Here is a 19,280-nt window from a genome sequence, read left to right on the forward strand (position 1 = left end):
AAGAATCTTTTCCAAAAAACACTTTATTTCAAAAAACATTTTTAAGTTGATATTGGATAGTTAAGATTATGAGTAATTTCTATTTTCTGTATTTAGCAGATTTGTATCTTTGAAATATCCTACCAAAAAAAACCAAAAAAAAAAAACCACCACCAACTCATTACTTGTTTAAGGTAACACATTTTTTTTTAAGTGCTTAAAAAAGATTTTACAGAGGGGCACCTGGGTGGCTCAGTTGGTTGAGAATCTGACTCTTGGTTTGGGCTCAGGTCATGATCCCAAGGTCGTGGGCTCGAGCCCCGGGTCAGCTTGGCACTTAAGAGTGGAGCCTGCTTATGATTCTTTCTCCCCTTGTCTCTCTCTCTCTGCCCCTCCCCTGCTCATGCTCACATCCCTCTCTCTCTCTCAAATAAATAAAGTAATAAAATGTTTAAAAAAGTAAAAAATCACCCTAATTGCTACTGAATTATGCCCTCTTTGGTTCAATATGTCAAGAAGCACTTAGTTTGCAGAGATGCTTTTCTAAGGTGGGGGGAGGGGGTGCTGGGAGGCCCGGGTGGATATTCAGGGGTCTGGCAGGACAGGTCTGACCTGGGATGGTCAGGAGACAGGGGGCTTGAGTCTGGGTGGCAATCTGGAAGGGAGAAACGATTTCTGGAACAGCGTATGCAGGTGGAAGGAAGCCCGTCCCGCCCTGTCCCGCCCACAGTGCCGCATTCGGCCGGGAGCAGCTCCGGCTCCCGGGCGCTCACCGAGACCATCCTGCCCTCGGAGGGCATGAAGGCGGGCCGGTTGCTGAGGCGCAGCTTGGTCTGCAGTGTGTTGAAGTTGATCTCCAGCTGGCACTTCTCCTGCACCTTGGGTGGCTTGTGCAGACGCCGGTAGTCCCGGAAGTCCTCCAGCTTCTGCTGCATGGCGTGCATGGTGTTCTCCGGCGCCCGGTTCTCCAGCCACGGGATGGTGCGGCGGATCCACTCCAGCAGCTGGGGGGAGGGGCACGCGGAGGGCATGAGGATGCTGGGAGGGGGGCCCGGGGCTGCCTCCCTTCCCTCCTACGGCCTTTGGGCCCCTTCCCTGACAGGGGGAGCCGGGGGATGTCTCTCCTGACAGCATGTCCCGTCTCAGCTACCACTCCCCGGCAGTAGAGGCCAGGCTCCAGGAGAGCCGCAGGCTTCATGCAGCCTGGCCACCAGCCTCTTCTCTGCCAGGGGAAGGGGCTAACTCAAGCTCTGCCCAAGGAAGAACCGTGGACCTGGGAGGAAGTCAGCCAGACCAGGAGGAGACCCGAGCTCTGGGTCCAGCCCCACCAGCTGGCTGGGCCTCGGTGTCCTCTGTCCCGGGGAGGTAACAACCATAACAGCCGCTTCCTGAGGCCCTTGTCACCCGGGATCTAGAATTCTAGAATGTGGGCCTCTGACTCAAAAAGGAAGAGGCTGGCTTCTGGGGCACAGGCAGGGAACAGCCTGGATGAGGTGATGACGGTGGAGAAAGTGGAGGAGGAGTGGAATGGGTGACAGGAAACAGAACGAGCACCTGCAAGGTGCCAGCGTGTCCCCCAGACGGACTCATCGGAATGTGGATTGGGATCCCATGGGGTTCTGTGCTGTGACTCCTGCCCCAGGTTACAGAGAGGTAAACCGAGGCGCCGTGAGGTTATGTGACTTGCCAAGGTGACCAAGCTGGAATGGCAGAGCTGGGCTTACACCTGGTACCTGCGTTCTTACTATGCTGGATGGCAGATCCATCAAGAGGCTGGGCTGAGCTGTTCAGAAGGCTGAATTCTTTTAAGCAAGTGGAGCCCTACCCCAAATATAGTCAACGGCAGAACAGCAAACCCAGCCCTGTCTCCTCCTGTCCCCTGGGTGGGCCCAGCTGCTTAGCGAGCCTGAGGCAGCACTGATCCCATCTCCAGATCACATCCTCTCAGAACCAGGCATACTGTTTTTCTAGGCCAAGCGACTCACAGAACAACAGTATACCAGGCTAGAAAGGCCCTTGAGATCCCTTGGCTTAGCTCTCACTCGGCAAGGGGAAAAAACCCAAGACCCAGAGAGGTGAAAAGTTTCCCGGGCTCACTGTTTGTTGGCAAGAAACACAGCCTACGACTCGGCTTTCTGGAGCCCAGAGATGAGCCCCACCTCTGCCCTGGGTCAGCTGTGCTGGGACCAAGGACTACGCCCAGCCTGGGACTGTACCCCAGGGATGGGTCTGGAGGTACAGGCTCTGGGGGCTCCCTCTTCTCCCGGGGTGGGGTAGCAGAGCCCTGCCGGAGCCAGCTGGGGGAACTCAAGAGGTACCCACATCGCTGGCCAGCTTCTCATAGTCTTCCATAAGCTGCTCGTTCTCCTGGTTGACGGCCAACACCTTGCAGATGCGATTGGCTGCTGTCTCCGCCTGGCAACAAGAAAGGGCGTGGGTGTCACGGTCAGCCCTGGGCAGCAGGAGCTCCCGCCCTGCAGCTCTACCGGCAGGAAGTCAGCCCCTGAGGCTTTCAGTCCACATCCTCCTCCTCATCCTCTGCCAGCCCATGCCGGGTCCCACAGGTCAAGTGAGCCTGAAGAGAGATCTTGGTGGCTGAACCGGGGCCCTTGGAGAAGGACCAGAGTTTGAGGCCAACCATGCACGTTGGGAAGTAACTAATGTGATGACTGATACAGTCAAAACGGTCAGCTCAGGTAAAGAGGGCAGAAAAATTCCCTACAATCCCAAGTGGAGGCCCTGGGGTCCCCAAGGCTCAGGCTCTCAGGTTGGATTTGCCAGGATCTTAGGAGATGCAGGTATTCAAACCTGGGAGTCCAGAATAAGGTGCTGACTGAGAAACAAAGGGGCCTACAGAATCTGCTCCTGGCTCAAAGCCCAAAGAACATTAGAGAAGACTCAGGGACCCCTACTGCATGAAGGACAAGACTTCAGGATCAAGCCAGCATGCACACAATGTCCAGAAAGCTGGGCACTGGCACCTCTGGGAAAGCGGAGGCCTCATGCTCAGTGAGTGCCGGGCAAACAGACACAGGACGCAGGTTTCGGCAACAAGAGGACTGAAAGGAAATCAGATGCAAAGGCCCGGAAACTCCAGGGACACCACCTTCTTGGGCCATGGAAGGCACCATGGACTTAACACCAGCAACGGCCAGGTGGTCCTAAACCACCAGGAGCTCAGGTAACCTTTAAATTCATCTGTTTTCTTGTGTACATCATAACCCAACTCCAAGGGGAGGGGAACTCAAAGCCTTTTTGGGGTCCTGGGATAGAAAGACAGCCTGGGAGTAGGAGCAGATAATGCCTATTAGAGAAGGGTGAGCCTACAGATGACAAGGGTTTAGGGGATAGAAAGATGGGACCTCACAACTGGTTGATGAACAAGGCAAAATGGGTTTTGACTGCAGCAAGATAAACTGAGGCTAGGCATGAAGAAGAACTTCCTGAGAATGAGGGTGCTTTGAACTGAGAAGGAGTAATTAAAATGTAAATGTTTTTTCTTTGCAAAACTTTTCAAATAGGATACACAGCCACCAAATCCCGTGATTGGGAGTGGCTGCTGGGATGGGGGGGTGTGCAGAATGAGGTCAGCATAAAGGTCTTTTCAAACTCAAAGTCAGGAGATCACACCCCCCGCCCCAGGCAAGGTGTTAGAGCAGGTAGGCCTCCACCAGGCAACTGGGAATGGCTAGAGGGCCTCCAAGATGGGCACTTTGAGTCTTGGGTCTCAAGAAACTGAGGCAAGGAGTCACATCCTTAGACCTTCACCCCCCTGCCCTGTGACCTAACTCTGCCCTGGAGATGCCATGACCATTTCTTCCATGGAGCTCTTGATTGATTGTCCTTCCTCTTAAGAACCAACAAGTAACCACAGGGAATACCAAAAGGTGACAAGGAGAGATATTCTTTCCTGGAGACTGTGCCAGAAGACGTGGGGCCCTTGGAAAGAGCAAGGTCATGGGAAACATGCCAATGTGCCCCATGAAGAGGGCTGGGGGTAGCAATCTGCCTGAAGCGACCAGGGCCACTTCCTGTGAAGGCCGGGGAAGGGGACACAGGGGCCAGTGGTCTCTGTGCTGACATAAGTAAGCTATGCCCAGCATGCTGACCAAGTGGGTAAGAATCAGAGGTGGCCACGCATCATAGGCAAGAAGCAGCTGCCACCGTGATGTCTCATGGTAACCTTGGCCTCGTTACCCCGATGCATCTTGAAATCCTGGGCTCAGTGGTCATAAGCTTTGACTTGTGTGTCAGTCGGTCAAACTGGCAGACTGAGTGAGGCCTGCGTTCATGGGATTTTAGGAGATAATCCATTGAGCCTCAGGAGCCTCGCCCATCCGCAGAGCCTGTTGACGGACTGTTCTAGGATCAACAGAGGCTCCTTTTGGATGCCGTCTGGGGGACGTTCCCAAGTGGGCCACCTGGGGACTTTTTGCAGAGACCCACCTCTTTCCCAAGCTTGCGGCTCAGCCTGCCCCACTCCTAGGTGGCTTCACCAGCAGAGACTGAGAAAACCACTCATTATAACCAGGAAATCTGTTTTTGGAAAGAAAGCACGGGCATCATGGAACAAGAGAGCTTTCCTTAAGAGAGCTGTCTGCAAACTCCATCTGGATTGCCTCTGCCCTCGAGGGAGCAGCCCAGCTTCCACGGTTACCTTTAGGAAGGAAGCAGACTCCTGGAACCCAGATTTAATGTTAGGGGGAAAAAAAAAAAAGTAGAAACCTCAAGACCTTGACCCATCTCTTTCACTCACTGCTTAACTCCCTCCCCCAGGCTGGCAGTCTCACCCTTTACAAGGTCCCTTTACAAAGAAGGGTTCAGTCATCCACCACCACCAGCCCAGGAGGTCACAGAGACCACGCAAGAAAGACCAATGTGGTAAGGCCTGAAGGACATAATCCCTGGGGTGGAAGGCAAGCGGGACTCTTAGCGTGGGACCCAGGCTTACCCTAGCATCCCACTTTCTAGTTTTCTAGAAACTGTTTCTTCCGTGGCCACAAGAACGCCATCACCATGAGGGATTTAGGAGAGAGGTACTTAGCACCACCAGCTCCTAAAGAGACTGCCAAAGGAGAGATTTGTTCTAGGGGAGGAAAGATTCATTCTCTGAGAGAAACAGAAATTGAAACGCCATCAGAAAAACAACCGTAGGAGAGTCCTGACCTCGGGCAGTTCCTGCAAGAGGAGATGGGCTGTTCCGGAACCCAAGAAGCAAAACCAGAGTGCCCAGGCCTTTCTGATGTTGGCAGAATTTGCACAAGGGGTGTAAGCGTAAATATCGTAAATGGGCTGAGAAAATATTTTGCAACACTAAGGCAAAAGGATTACTTCTAAACACACACACACAAAAGGGAGACTTCTAGAAATCTGCATTTGCCTTCCCTTGGTTTATATTTTCATGACTTACTTTAAGTTATATTATTATACAGCTTAACACAGAACAATCTGTTTGGCTTTATATTAGTAACTTTTTTTTTAGGTTATGGACTCTTATTCCTGGAGTACTAATAACTTAGCTATCCCAACTGAAACTCTGCTATCCCAGAGCCACACTGCTGTGCTAACACGCAGCATCGAACTCGCTGGTACAAGGTAGTTAATTAAGGTAACATCTAACACCCAAATGTGGCCAAATGACGCACAATGGCTCTGCCACCCACAAGCCACAGATTCACATGAATGCCACAAAAATGTCATCTGTGACCTTTTTAGTCGAGAATTTCCCAAATCTATCTAGAATTGCCCATTTCCTTCCTCCCACAGCCTAGCCTCTCCCTGTGCCTAAGTCAGCACCCAGCCCCAGTACCCCTGCCAGCCAGGCCCACAGGCAAAGCCTGCTCCCCGTCTCTGGCTCCCCCTGTGCTCCTCACCCCAGGCAGAGGACCAGGGCTAACTCGCTGTCCCCTCACAGGCTGACCTGTGACATCTCAAAGCTGTCACACAAGCTGTGACCGCCTTCCTGATCTTTGCCGCACTTTCACTTGAGGACCCCTACTCCACCCTTAAGACCCCCAAGACCAGGTGCCTCCTGTTCAAGAAAGCCTCCGTGTGGTGCAGCCCCGTGGCCCTCCCCCCCAGCCCGTCCCCTGCTCAGGCCCACAGCACAGCAGGCACTGACTAGACCACAGCCATTGCTGGCTTCCAGGTTTCAGGGTTTCCCCAGATGGACCATAATCCTTCAAGGGCACAAATGGCTGTTTCCTTCCCTTAGGAGATTCACGATGTGACAAAAGCAAGCAAGGGGCCAAACGAAGAGATGCAAACGTCACCATCTACTCCTGAAAGCATCCAGAAACACCTGCAGCAGATCTAGCCTGTGCTTTAAATGGCTGTTTCTCCAACATTCCCAATAGACCGTGAACTTTAAGGCACAAACTACATAAACAAAAATCTGGTGCTTTCTGTTGATTCTGAATCGACGAGGGGGACGAGGAGGGCAAAGGAAAACTGAGAAAGAGCCAGAACCCAAACCAACATGTCAAACAGAAGTCAGTCCTCACCTGACAAGGAAAACCAACGACGCGCCCCTGTGTGGGTGCGTGGACGGCCACACGCGCGCGCACACGCATGCACACGCGTGTACACGTGTGCACGCGTGTGCATGCATGTGTATACCATCGTATGGTGCATGCATGTATGTACTGAGCATGGGTTTCAGAATATGGCCCCCCACTGGCATCAGACACGGAGACAGTCAAGACACGAAGAGTGTGTGAGTCGGAATGAATCGTCCTTCTTCCAAGGAGAGGAGGAAGCTTCCCCTCCCCCTGGTCTGCTTGGCTTTCTAAGCAGTTGCCTGAATCCTTAGAAGTGGTTACGGGCAACTCTAGGAGAGGCCCCCGACCCAGGACATGAGGTGAACGCCACCGCCCCCCCGCCCCCAGCCCCACACTGGTGACCTTGTCCTCGAATGTGGACAAAAGGAGTGTGAAATGGTTGCAACAAGGATGAGAGGGAGGGAAGAGGGGCGTGGGGAGAGGTGGTATGAGATCTGGGAGGGAGAAAAGCAGGCTGCTAATGCACACGCACATACGCACACGCACGTGCACACACTCTTGCACACGCATGCACACACTCCCGTCCGAGCATTATCATCAGCCAGGACACAGGGAAGGCCAGTGTCGGCAGGCATGAAGCCCAGGAGAAGACCCCTGGAGGGGCAGGGGACAGAGAGGAGGAGCTGGAAAACCCCAGAGCAGAGAGCAGTCTAGCTACAGAGGCGGGCAAGCAGGCCCTCTGTGGTTATCAGGGCTGGGGGGGGGCCCACCAAGGAAGGGGACAGATGCTGCTCACAACCTGGCTGACAGGTGGGGGCTCAGAGGGGCCAGAAGAAGTTGACGAGAGAGCAGCAGCAGAGGTGGGACAGAGGGAAACAGGAGGAAGCAAGAGGCAGGCCAGAGAGGAGGTTGGAGGGGGCTGGGGATCCTGGGAGGGCTAGGACACCTGTGAGTCACGGAAGCCTCCACGAGGGGCAGCTCTCCCGTCTCAGTGCCAGTGAGGCCTGCAAGGAAGGCGAGGAGGGTTCTGGCGCCCGTCCAGCCAGGGGACGGGGTTGCTACAAGCCCACGTGCCTCTGTGTAACTTTTTAAAGGCACCTCTTCCCAAGGCATTCCTATTGGAAAACTGTCATACTGATCTGTTAGAGAATATTGTTACTGCCATCTGCAGGATTCCTTCGGTAACAAATATCCAAATCTCCATGGTCTATGGTGCACACACGGCAGGCTTGTGGAGTGCGCAACCTGCACCACGTCCACGGCAGGCCTGGTTGGGAAGGGCTCTGAGCCTCTGGCCTGGACACCAGGGAGAAGGCAGGAAGGCTTCTCCCTGCCCTGTCTGCTGGGTAATTTGAAAGGATGGTTGTGACTGAGCGGGAAGGAGAGAAAATGAAGGGGTCCTGAATGTTTAAGGGAATAGTTAGGAAGCATAGCCCAGAGCCATATCGCTTGGGATAAGGGCTCTTGACTCAGGGTCCAGGGAAGGAGCTGAGACCACGAGCTTCTTTCCCATCTGTGACCTCCACTAAGCCCAGTGTGCATGGTCAGAGACACAAGGGGCCATCCAGAGGCTGGGGCTCTCTGGCGTCTTCAACCGGCCAAGGTTCAGAGAGCACCCTGCCCTCCTACAAGAGGAGGAGGGGCTGCAGCCCCACGGACTGCTGCCGGAGCATCCAGGGAGGAAGGAAGAGGTGGGCGGAGGGCGGCAGGGAGAGCGGGCGAGGCCGAGGGAGAGCTCACCTTCTGCGCACCCAAGAAGGCGTGGCAGTGACATGAAACATTAGGTCACATGGCCTTCCCATCCTTAGCGTGCCTACACATCTGCACAGAGAAGGAGAAGAGGTTGAGAGTAGAAAGGGAGCAGCAGCACAGAATAAACCCAAACAGCCGTGGCGGACAGGGAGAATGCAAGACAGACGCACAGACAGCAGATGAGGGAACGGGCAGAGAGAGACGAAATGAGATGGTGGGAGGAGAGAAGGGTGAGGAGGTGGAGGGCACAGGCTGAGACAGGAAAGGGAGAGAGAGAGCAGAGGGGAAGGCTGGGCAGAGGTGGGAGGGGGGAGCGCCCCCATCATGCATTTGGAGACAGGTCACTGAGACTCCATGCGGAGGGTGGGAAATTGGCCTGAGCACATCCAACCTGATGTGACAGGTCCACGGCTCGACACCGTGAAGGCCCAGCCTGTGGTCCTGTCAACCTGCATGTTGTGTTTCCAGGGTCCTGCCTGTGAGTGGGGTCTGGGAGAGAGGCTTCTGCTGCCTGAGCTAAGCCTGGTAACAAAAATATTCAGCGCTCTTTAGTTGTGGTACCCTTGTGCAGTGTGCAACCCGCACAACTGGACTTTAAACTCAGGCCTCCCTGAGCAAAACTGGGCCGGGACATTTGAAGGGGGCTCACAGAGGCCCACCTCCTCCCATCCCCCTCCAAGGGGCTGTGCTTATGTCTGTAAATACAGCATGCAGCGTGACCCCACATGTGGGTCCCCGGCAGGATACAGAAGGCATCAGGGCCCGAAAAAAAAGCTGTGGACAGATTTGCTACATCATGCCCATGAGTGGGAGAAAGGTGGGGGCTTCACGACACCTTTGCAAAACAGGTCAGTGAGGACAGGAGATGCCTCCCTAAGGGAAGCCCGGCTGCTGTGTTAAAAAGCCTGTGGCTTCAACAAAGGTGGGCGCGGAGGGACTGCTGCCTACTGCAGCTTCCAGGAGTCCAGAACCCCCAGGCTGATTCCACACATGCAGCTCTTCCTGCTCAAGCCAGCCCTCTGGGCCCCAGAAGGCGAGCTCGAGCCCAGTCCTCTCAGAGACTGCAGGGGAAGAGGAGAAGAGGAACAGAGGGGCAGGGCGGGAGAGGAGCCGAGCGAGAGCAGCACGCCGCGTTGGCACCGGGAGCTAACTCTACCAGAGAGACGCGCCATCCAGACCCTGCTGCCAGGGAGAGGCGGCGGGGGCGGGGGCGCATGGTTTGGGTCCCGGCCCGAGGTGTGCTGCACAAGGAAGGAGGGGAAGGGGGGGCGGGTACCTTCTGGGCTCCGGAGAAGGCATGGTAGAAGCTGGACACGTAAGTCATGATGGCCTTCTCATCCGGTCGGGCGGTTCCGACGATGTCTGTCAAGAAAAATCTGGAGTTAAAAGCCAGCTGGCGAACACATGATGCACTTCCTGATGTGATGCGGAAAGAAGCTTGCAGAATCACCAAGTCTTCTGGGCCACAGGCTGAGCCTGAATCTCACCAGCTTCTGGACTCAGCTTCTTTCCGCTTACAGGAACATGAGAGGTAGAGGGAGGAGAGAAACAGTGACCCAAGGAAGCAAACAACAAACCCAGAATGAGGAACATTCCATGAGCAGCTGGCCCCGTCTGTGCAACAAGTTTCACGGCAGGAATAAAAAAGGGATGAAGGAAGGAGGGAAGTACTACAGATTGGAAAAGACATAAGAAATAGAACTAAACGCCATGTGCAGACCTTATCTGGATCCTGGTTAAAACAAACCAACTCAAGGGGCGCCTGGGTGGCTCAGTCAGTTAAGCGTCCGACTTTGGCTCAGGTCATGATCTCACGGTCCGTGAGTTTGAGCCCTGCATCTGGCTCCGTGCTGACAGTGTGGAGCCTGCTTCGAATTCTCTCTCTCTCCCTCTCTCTCTGTCCCTCTTGTACTCTCTCCTTCTCAAAATAAATAAAATAAACTTGAAATTAAAAAAAGGAGTTGGACACTTAACCAACTGAGCCACCCAGGTGCCCTACATAAATATGATTTTTAAGGGAATTCTAAAGTATCTTTTATTTAAAAAGCTGCTTAAAAAAAACAAAACAAAACAAAACAAAAAAAAAAAAACTAAGGGGTGCCCGGGTGGCTCAGTACCTTAAGCATCTGACTTTAGCTCAGGTCATGATCTCACTGTTCAGGAGTTCGAGCCCCACGTCGGGCTCTGTGCTGATAGCTCAGAGCTTGGAGCCTGCTTCAGATTCTGTGTCTCCCTCTCTCGCTGCCCTGCTTGTGCTGTGTCTCTCTCTCTCAAAAATTAAAAAAAAAAAAATAAAAAACAAAATAATAAAACTCTAAAAAGAAACAATTGGGGAAATTTGATTTTGAATTAGGCAGTCAATATAGCAAGGATTTACAGTCGCCTTCCTAGGCATGACATTTGTTTTATGGTTACGTAAGAATATTTTTAAGGTATGTGGTGGTGAAATGCTGTGATGTCTGGGATTTATTTGATAATATTCCAATGAAGAAAACAAAAGGGAAAAAAAGTGACAAAATCTAATTGTTTTATCTATATGCTGGGTAAATGGAAGTTCCTACACTATCCCCCTGCTTTTGCATATATTTGAAAATGGCCCCAGACACACATTGTCACAAACTATCACCTCTCCCTCCCATTCTCCTAAGGGCCCATTCATCTTTCTAAAAAGTCACTTGTTTTCCTATAAATGCCAGTTGTCCCCTCCATTTCCCCTATAAGTTGGGTATGGATATAGACCCCAAACTCCTAACCACCCCATGAAGGACTCATCACCGAGAGCTCTCATGTGTGTACACACGATGCACTTGTTAAGAGACCTCTGTTTGCTTCTCTCCTGTTAATATGTCTTTTGCCAGTCTAATGTGCAGGATCCCAGCTGGGCAGCCTAAGAGGGTAAGGGGAGAGATTTTTTCCCTTGGCTACAACAACAGAGGAACCCGGTGCCCCACCCCAGCACCCTCCACCTCAACTCCAAGACAGAGAGGAGAACCATCTTTAGGCAGCTGATGCAGAAACGGCCTCAAAGCCCTTCTCAGCACCAGCTAGCCTCCCCTCCAAACCCCAGGGAACCGAGGAATCCCCGGCGGCAGGTGACCCCCAGGCTCCCCAGATGAGGTCCACAGACCAGACCTCTTCTCTTCCCACCTCGGGCTGCCGGGCCCCACCCTTCCCGGGTGAGAAAAGGGCCAGAGGCACAGACAGAGACGCCTTTTACCTTCAGCATCCAGCATCTTGGGGATGTCTAGGTACTTCTCTGCCACATCAAAGGCTGTGTTCAGATTTGTGAGTGGGTCATCCTAGAGGGAGACGAGGACGAAGGCATGTGAGAGGCCCAAGAAGTCACTGGTTACCCCCATGCAGGTGACCAAAGACTGGGGGGCAGAGGGGACTTCTGCAGTCCTCTCTCCCCCAAGGTGTGGTCCTCAAGGTCCAGCTCTGTGTGTACAAGGCTTGCTTCACCTCCAGGGCTTGTTGTGTGGGCGGTTAAAATGCCATCTTTCCCCATCAAGCCTCAGTTTGCCAGAAACGGGATGGAGAGGGGCGCCTGGGTGGCTCAGTCGGTTGAGCGTCCGACTTCAGCTCAGGTCACGATCTCACGGTTCGTGAGTTCGAGCCCCGCGTCGGGCTCTGGGCTGATGGCCCGGAGCCTGGAGCCTGCTTCCGATTCCGTGTCTCCCTCTCTCTCTGCCCCTCCCCCGTTCATGCTCTGTCTCTCTCTGTCTCAAAAATAAGTAAACATTAAAAAAAAAATTTAGAAAAAGAAACGGGATGGAGAATACTGGCCTACAGCCCAAGAAAGCACTGCTAGGAACTACACGCTGCGAGCAGAGTGCTGGCCTGGGCATCGTCCTTCTTGGCTCCTGGCTTCAGTTCTGCCACCAGCCGGCGGGACTGGTACGTAACCCGACCTCAGCTTCCCCAGCTGTTTTTCAAGAGTTGGACTAGGCTCCCCCAAGCCCCTCCGGCGCTCCCATTCCACAAAATCTGAGGGCACCTTCGCACAGCCACAACCTTTGACTATTCTGGCTTCTGCCGCCACATCCAGAAAACTGACTGGGGACTGGCGAGGACGCGGAGAAGTCAGAACCCGTGGGCACTGCTGGTGGGAATATATAATGGTGCGGCCCCTGTGGAACACAGTGTCCTCCAGAAGTGAAGCACAGGGATCCTGGTAACCCAGCAGGCCCACTTCTGGGCATATCTCCCGAAGAATTGAAAGCGGGGACTCAAGCAGATGTGCGTGCCCCCGGATTCACAGCAGCATTATTCACAAGAGCTAAACGGTGGAAATAACACAAAAGCCCACTGGCACATGAAGAGATAAACCAACTGTGCGATCCATACAATGGACTCTTACTCCGCCTGAAAAAGGAAGGAAGGAAGTTCTGACACACGGCACAAGCAGGGTGAACCTTGAACACATCGCGCGAAGTGAAACGAGCCAGACACAAATACCGTACGATGCCACTTACACGAGGCATCTAGAGTCAGATTCATAGAGTCAGAAGGTAGAGGCTGGGGGAGGGGGAGGGGCGAGTGATGGTTTAGCGGGTTCCGAGCTGGAGTTGTGCAAGATGGAGAGAGCCCTGGAGGCAGAGAGTGATGGTGGCACAGTCAGGTGAATGCACTGTCACCACCCCATACGCCTCGACTCAGTTAAAGCTTTTAGATTATACGTGTTCTGCGTTTTTACGTATGTTACGTTTTATGTTATATACGTTTTACCACAATTAAAATAATTTTTTTTTTTTTTGACGTGGGAAAACACACAACCCAGTGATGGGAGCTCCTTGCTGACCCTCCCCCCTCCATGTCTCGGTGCCCCCTGGTTTTGTCAGCCCGGGACCCCGTTTCCCCATTTGCTACGATGAAAATCACAAAGTTACAAAGAAATCAATACATTCACTCCAGATACTTTCAGGAAGAAACTGCTTAAAATAGAGAAGGTGGAGTCCTTCTGGGAAAGCTTCTGACAGCTTCCAGAATGATTTAAAAACCACTGCCAAGCAGTGAAAGTCACTTCCGTCCAGGGCCTCAAGCAGTCCTGCACACCCGCCTGCCCCACTCGATTCCCAGGGACCGCCAGGCCCCCGTGCCCACCTAAGGCCACAGCAGGAAGAGCTTCCCAGTCAAGAGCCCATGGCTCTCCCCTGTGTCCCAATGCCAGCTGGCTCTGGCAACCTGTGCTTTCTGGAAAGCACCCACACTTCAGTGGGAGCAGGTCTGTGCTAGGATTTGGGCTGGATTCTACTGATGCTGCTGAATTAAGGAGAGGGGAGACACAGTGAAACAGGGAAAAAAGAAAAGACACACGGGGGTGGGTGGCTGGTTAGGTATCAGACCAAGGCCCCTAGACCCTCACCTCCGGAACGGCTGAGGCTCCTGGAGTCTGTGGAATGGGGGAAGGGACTATAGTCACAGCCAGCAGGACCCCACTTTGTATGGGGTGGCCAACAGCTCTGGATTAAGTGGCTGTCACCCCACACACCGCCATAGGGATACATGCACGCTTGTCACCAAAGCACATCAGGCAAACAGTAAGGAGGTATGTGATGATGCCTCTCAAAAATATTTTTTTTAACGTTTATTCACTGAGAGACAGAGATAGAGCACGAGTGGGGGTGGGGCAGAAAGAGAGAGAGAGAGAGAGAGAGAGAGAGAGAGAGAGAGGCACAGAGCCCAACGTGGAGCTCGAGCTCACCAACTGTGAGATGATGACCTGAGCCAAAGTTGGACGCTTAACCGACTGAACCACCCAGGCGCCCCAGTACGTGAGCGTGCCACTTAAAGCAAAAAATCACTGCTTCTAGGGTTTCTCGCCTCAGCTCTATTTGATGTGGCCACACAGCGTTCAGGTAAGTTAGGGGGTTCTCAACCTGATTTTCTTCCTTGCAAGGCAGCTGACTTAGAGTGCAGGGACCCTCCTACCCATTAAGAGGGTAGCTGTCCAAAGCCACGTGCAAGAGCGGGGAGGCTTTCTCTCCTTCAGCGGGTGGGCCAAGAGCCCAGCCTCAGGCTTTGGCCCGACTTAGAGAAACTGGAGGGGGTGGGAGTCTGCTCCTTTCCTCCCCGACACCCTGGAAACGGACGGCTTGACACCATCCTGGAGTTCCCAGAGCAGCTCCCGTACCGGCAACATCCAGCCTTACTTCTGGGGGCACAGGCCAGATGGGGGTCTTCACGGAACACTGTGCTCTCCAAGTGTCAAGGTCAAGTGGAGAAATACAAGAAGAGCCATTCCTAGCAGCTGCCTTGTCAAGACATTCACACACATGGACAGGTGACATTCCAACCCAAGGTCTAGATCATCAACTGGGGGTGTGGGGAGGGCTCCAGGGGTGGCCTCTTGGTGCTGGGATGGGCTGAGAGGGAAGCTGGTGAGTGAGGTCAGAGTGGTCCCAGACAGGCCTCTCCAAGGTCTTGGCCAGCCCAGACACCAGAACCACCTCGAGGTTAGAAACACAGCTCCCACGCCCTGGTCTGCTCCACAACACATACGTGTGCTCAGGAAAATCCGCCAGCTTCATGTCAAGACCCTAAGTGAAATCAAGAAGCAGCTAAAGAAAATCCCCCACCCATGGGGCACCTGGGTGGCTCAGCCGGTTGAGCGTCCAACTCTTGGTTTCGGCTCAGATCATGACCTCATAGTTCGTGGGTTCAAGTCCCGAGTCAGGCTCTGCACTGCCAGTGCAGAGGAATTCTCTCTCTCTCTCTCTTTCTCTGCCCTTCCCCTGCTCGTGCTCTCTCTCTTTCTCTCAAAATAAATAGAGTTTAAAAAGAAAGAAAAAAGAAAATCACCCAGCCAAACGTCAACAGTGACAGGAACCTGCGGGGACCGTCCAACAGCAACTCTTGGACACGGACGGGGGTAAATGCCTCTAAGAATATGCAAACAGCTTAAATTTAAAATATTATATCCACTTTACAAAACCCAGAAAATAGAAGGGGGAGATGCCGATTAGTGTTTCAATACCCCAACAAAAGGCTGCAGGGGTTCGGACATTCTGTGAGCTGTTCGGGTCAGCAAGTACATGCGTGCTGTGCACAGAGGGTACCCCAGCGGCCCTCACAGTGAAGGTGTTTTTCTCTTTCTCTTGTAGGCTATCTCCTGGACTAGTCTAAGGAGACCAACCCCCCCCCCCACCTTACCATGGCCATGGACCCTCAGAATAAGGGCCCAGTCCTGCACTTCACCCCCACCCTCCGTCAGGGACCCAGCAAGAGGGCTCTGGCAGCGAGAAGTCAGGGAAGCACACATACCTTCCGCAGCTTCCCATAGTCAATCAGCTCAGGCCGGTGTCGGTGGATCAAGGCACAGAAGCCGAGGCCGTCCTTCCAGCTGCCCAAGGGAGAGAGAAGGGTGGGGGGCAAGCTGGTGAGTAGGGCCGGGCTCTAAGGGTAAAGCTCTAAGCAAGGATGGCGGGGGGGTCCCCCCCTTTGTACCAGAGGTGAACCCACAGTGCTTCGGAGCAGGAGTGAGAAGACAGGATGGGAAGGCACACTCCTTCTGGCCACAATCCCAGGCTCTGGGGTCAAGATTCTATGGGGCACAGGACGTTTGCACACCTGTCATATCCAACTATCCTCTCCGCCAAGATCTTTGTCCCTCCTGCTCTGTTCCAGTGCCCTAGGCTGGAACCTACAGGACACGCTCCTTGGGGAGCTCTCCAGCAGCTGGGGCGTCGACCCAAAGTGCGTAGAAGCAGCCACATCAAAGGGTTTGCGGCACACCCTGAGATAGCAGCTTCTTCCCCAAGGACCCCTGCTCTGTTCTGGAGCTGAGGCTAACCCAGCCAAAGGGGCCTGGGGGAGCAGCTGATGCTCTGCAAGAGCCCCTCCGCCCCTGGCCACTCACCTTATGTGGAAGTTCTGGATGTTGACGTTTTTGTAAGGGGCCGTCTTTCTCTGACACCACAAGAGCAGCCCCTCCTTCGCGGAAGTCTCTGTGAGGAGGGAGATGAAGGACAGAGAGGTCAGCGGGCTGGCTTGGTGGAGGGAGGGGTGTTGGTTCATGGGGAGGCCCCACCATGACCCCAGGGTCCGTACAAAGACCCCCTAGATGGCAACCCTACTGCTTCCAGGCCATCAAGTCTATTTCCTTGACAAAGTCTGAGTAGCTATTTGAGAAACAAAGAAGCAAACTAGGCAGCTTTTCAGGGCTGGCCACGTTTACACATTTAAACACTGAGACAATGACCTTTCAAACTTTCAGGTCTCCCCCATCACTCCCTGTTATTCAAAGACATGGGAGCATTACAAAATCAATCAGCAAGCTGTATCAGGTCTATGTTTGATTGGTCTATGAAATCTGAAGTCCCAGAATCTCCAGACAGGGGTACATAGTACATAGGCCATGCAGAGTGCATACAGCTATACGGGGCAAAAGCATTAGGGTCATCCAAAACATTAAGTTGCCTTGTATTTAATGAACCACTGCTGCATGTGTGAAGCAGACAGGTGCCTGTAAGATAAAGCAGGCAGGTATCTGAGGGGACCCCAGGAGCTCCCAACACAGAAGGGCTGCAAACGACACTGCCCCCACGTGTTCACATCTGTGAATTGCAGATACGGCACCCAGCAAAGAGGGTTCATGGGTGATCTCCTTTCCTTTCAATTCACAAAATGGACTTTAAAATGACATTAAATGACTCCTGCAAAGATAATATTTCAAGCACAAGCAAACAATTAAAAAATCAGCAAAGCTAATGCTTCTACTCAGCTCCAGCTTTTCATCAGCTATATTACAAGATTAAAACAACGACAATTTAACCAGAGCCGACAAGGTCAGCCCCAAAGAATTAAACTAATCAGGGCGCCTGGATGGCTCAGTCAGTAAAGCATCCGACTTTCGCTCAGGTCATGCATGGTCTCGTGGTTTATGAGTTTGAGCCCCGCGTCAGGGTCTTTGTTGACAGCTCAGAGCCTGGAGCCTGCTTCAGATGCTGTGTCTTCCTCTCTCTCTGCCCCTCCCCTACTCATGCTATGTCTCTATCTCAAAAGTAAATAAATACTTAAAAAAAAATCAAACTTATCAAGAAGGCAACTTGAAAATGGATTTATATCCATCATTACTAAAAAGAACCATGTTCAAAGTGACTATTGTGGACACATTTTTAACCACTTCAGCCCTAAATACCAAGTATCTATAAATAAAACTTAGACCTTCACATGGCTGTATCATCATGTGTCAAACCAAGATTTCTATAAGCAAACAATTTAATCTGCATTATTCTCATTAAAAAAATTACTTTGAATAAAAGTCTTTATAAGATTCCTGGGCCATAGAGGCACCTGGGTGGCTCAGTTGGTTAAGCATCCAATTTGTGGTCTTGGCTCAGGTCATGATCTCACAGTTTGTGGGTTTGAGCCCCACAATGGGCTCTGTGCTGTGAGTGTGGAGCCTTCTTGGGATTCTCTCTCTCTCTCCCTCCCTCTCTACTCTTCCCCTGCTTGTGATCTCTCTCTCAAAAATAAATAAAGATTAAAAAAAAAAAAAAGATTCCTGGCTGATAAAATGAATTTAAATTATAAATTTTAAAGTGTATTTTTTTAGTGATCTCTACACCCAATGTGGGGCTCAAACTCACATGTTTTGAGTTTGATAAGAGTCACATGTTCCAATGACTGAGCCAGCCAGGCGCCACATGAATAAAAAATATTTAAAAAATATTATCTCCGTGTCATCTTTTTGAAATTTGTTTTGGTATAGGTTTCATAATATGAATTACAATACACAAATATAACTTATTACAAAATGAATACACGCATATCAGATATAAAGCTCAGAAACTGCTGGAGTGTGGAACCAAAAGTTCAGAGATCCCAGCCCCAAACTATGGTGGCCTCTTAAAGATCTGCGAAGTGGCCACCAGAGGGTGCTGTGGGAGCAAAGTGGAGGACCTGGGGTCATCTCAGAATCCCAAGACACTCCCTCCAGGCTGCTATCTCCCTACCTTTTTGGATTTAACAGCCCACAAACCAGGTGGGGTTTCCAGTTCCCCAGAGTAACCTCAGGCAGGCTTAGCGTCAGGGGGATTCCCCAGGGGCCAACATACCAGTGGAAACCAGAACCCCAATCAGTTCTTATTTCTCTACAGACTAGGAGGGAGGGCAGATAACAGCAAAGGGTCAGAAGCCCAAGATGTGGCCCATGATTAAGCCCCCATTGTCAGGGGTCAGGGAGTTCTCCAGGCTGAGTCCAGGAAAGAAGATGTGAGGCAAGGGCAGGGGAGTGGAGGGGGCTCAGGGACTAATGGAACAGAGCAGAAGACCCACCTTCCACAGAGATGTCCTGGATGGCGAAGCGGAGGATGATGGTCCAGATCATGCCCAGGGTCATTTTCACGTTCCCATCCACGATTTCTACAGAAATGGCATCAGGACATGTTAGGATGGCTCTCGGCAGGGACAGAGTTAAAATTCCCGGAGTGCCCACATCCATGGGTGTACCATGTAGTAAATCAAGGACCACACAGCTCCACTTCTAGGGAAAAGTGGGTATGGGTTTTTAAAGTACAACCAGGTACCACAGGTGACAGGAGAGAAATCTATTTGGAGGTGACCCTGAGCACAAGGCAGGTGTGATCAATTCCAATGGGGTACATTTGGGAAGGCAAGAGAGAAGGGGGTGTCTTCACCAGCCTGACAGAGAAAAAGGAGATGTTTCTAAATCATCGCAAATGTTCTGGCAATTCTGTGAGTCAGGGAAGTCTGGGTGACCACAGCTCTCAAAATAGCCACCCACACCCAGAAAGCCAGTGTCCACATCAGAAGGTAATCAACCCAACAAACAGATCCCTAACCCTCACCTGCTTCCAGACCAGGAGACAGTAACCCGGCCCCATGGCAAGGTACTCTCAGCTAAGAGTTTGGCATCCAAAGAATATCTTTTTTTTTTTTTTTTTTTTTCCAACCTGAAAAGCTAACTGCAGGACAAACCTACCAGAACCATGAGAAGGAGTAAGTTCCAGGAACTCCCGATATCCTGAGCCCATGTCCACTAGGGTCTGCTTCCCACAAACCCCTTAAACAAGAGTAGATTCCATT

At 52.2% G+C, this 19,280-nt stretch overlaps 1 protein-coding gene across 7 annotated transcripts in view; it reads right to left on the reverse strand.

The window, feature by feature from the left end:
• ACTN1 (actinin alpha 1) overlaps positions 1-19,280 on the reverse strand; it is a 95,402-nt gene that overhangs the window by 14,845 nt on the left and 61,277 nt on the right. For all 7 annotated transcript variants that reach the window (XM_040477508.1, XM_040477505.1, XM_040477504.1 and 4 more), the window contains exons 4-10: positions 18,510-18,596; positions 16,090-16,177; positions 15,495-15,573; positions 11,449-11,530; positions 9,508-9,593; positions 2,302-2,394; positions 753-983 (exon numbers count right to left, since the gene is read on the reverse strand). In XM_040477508.1, the coding sequence (XP_040333442.1) occupies positions 753-983; positions 2,302-2,394; positions 9,508-9,593; positions 11,449-11,530; positions 15,495-15,573; positions 16,090-16,177; positions 18,510-18,596 (746 nt within the window). The remainder of the gene's footprint in view (positions 1-752; positions 984-2,301; positions 2,395-9,507; positions 9,594-11,448; positions 11,531-15,494; positions 15,574-16,089; positions 16,178-18,509; positions 18,597-19,280) is intronic.

The sequence above is a fragment of the Herpailurus yagouaroundi genome, unplaced genomic scaffold, assembly GCF_014898765.1.
Source record: "Herpailurus yagouaroundi ecotype Mexico unplaced genomic scaffold, PumYag 141, whole genome shotgun sequence".
NCBI classification, from domain to species: Eukaryota; Metazoa; Chordata; class Mammalia; order Carnivora; family Felidae; genus Herpailurus; species Herpailurus yagouaroundi.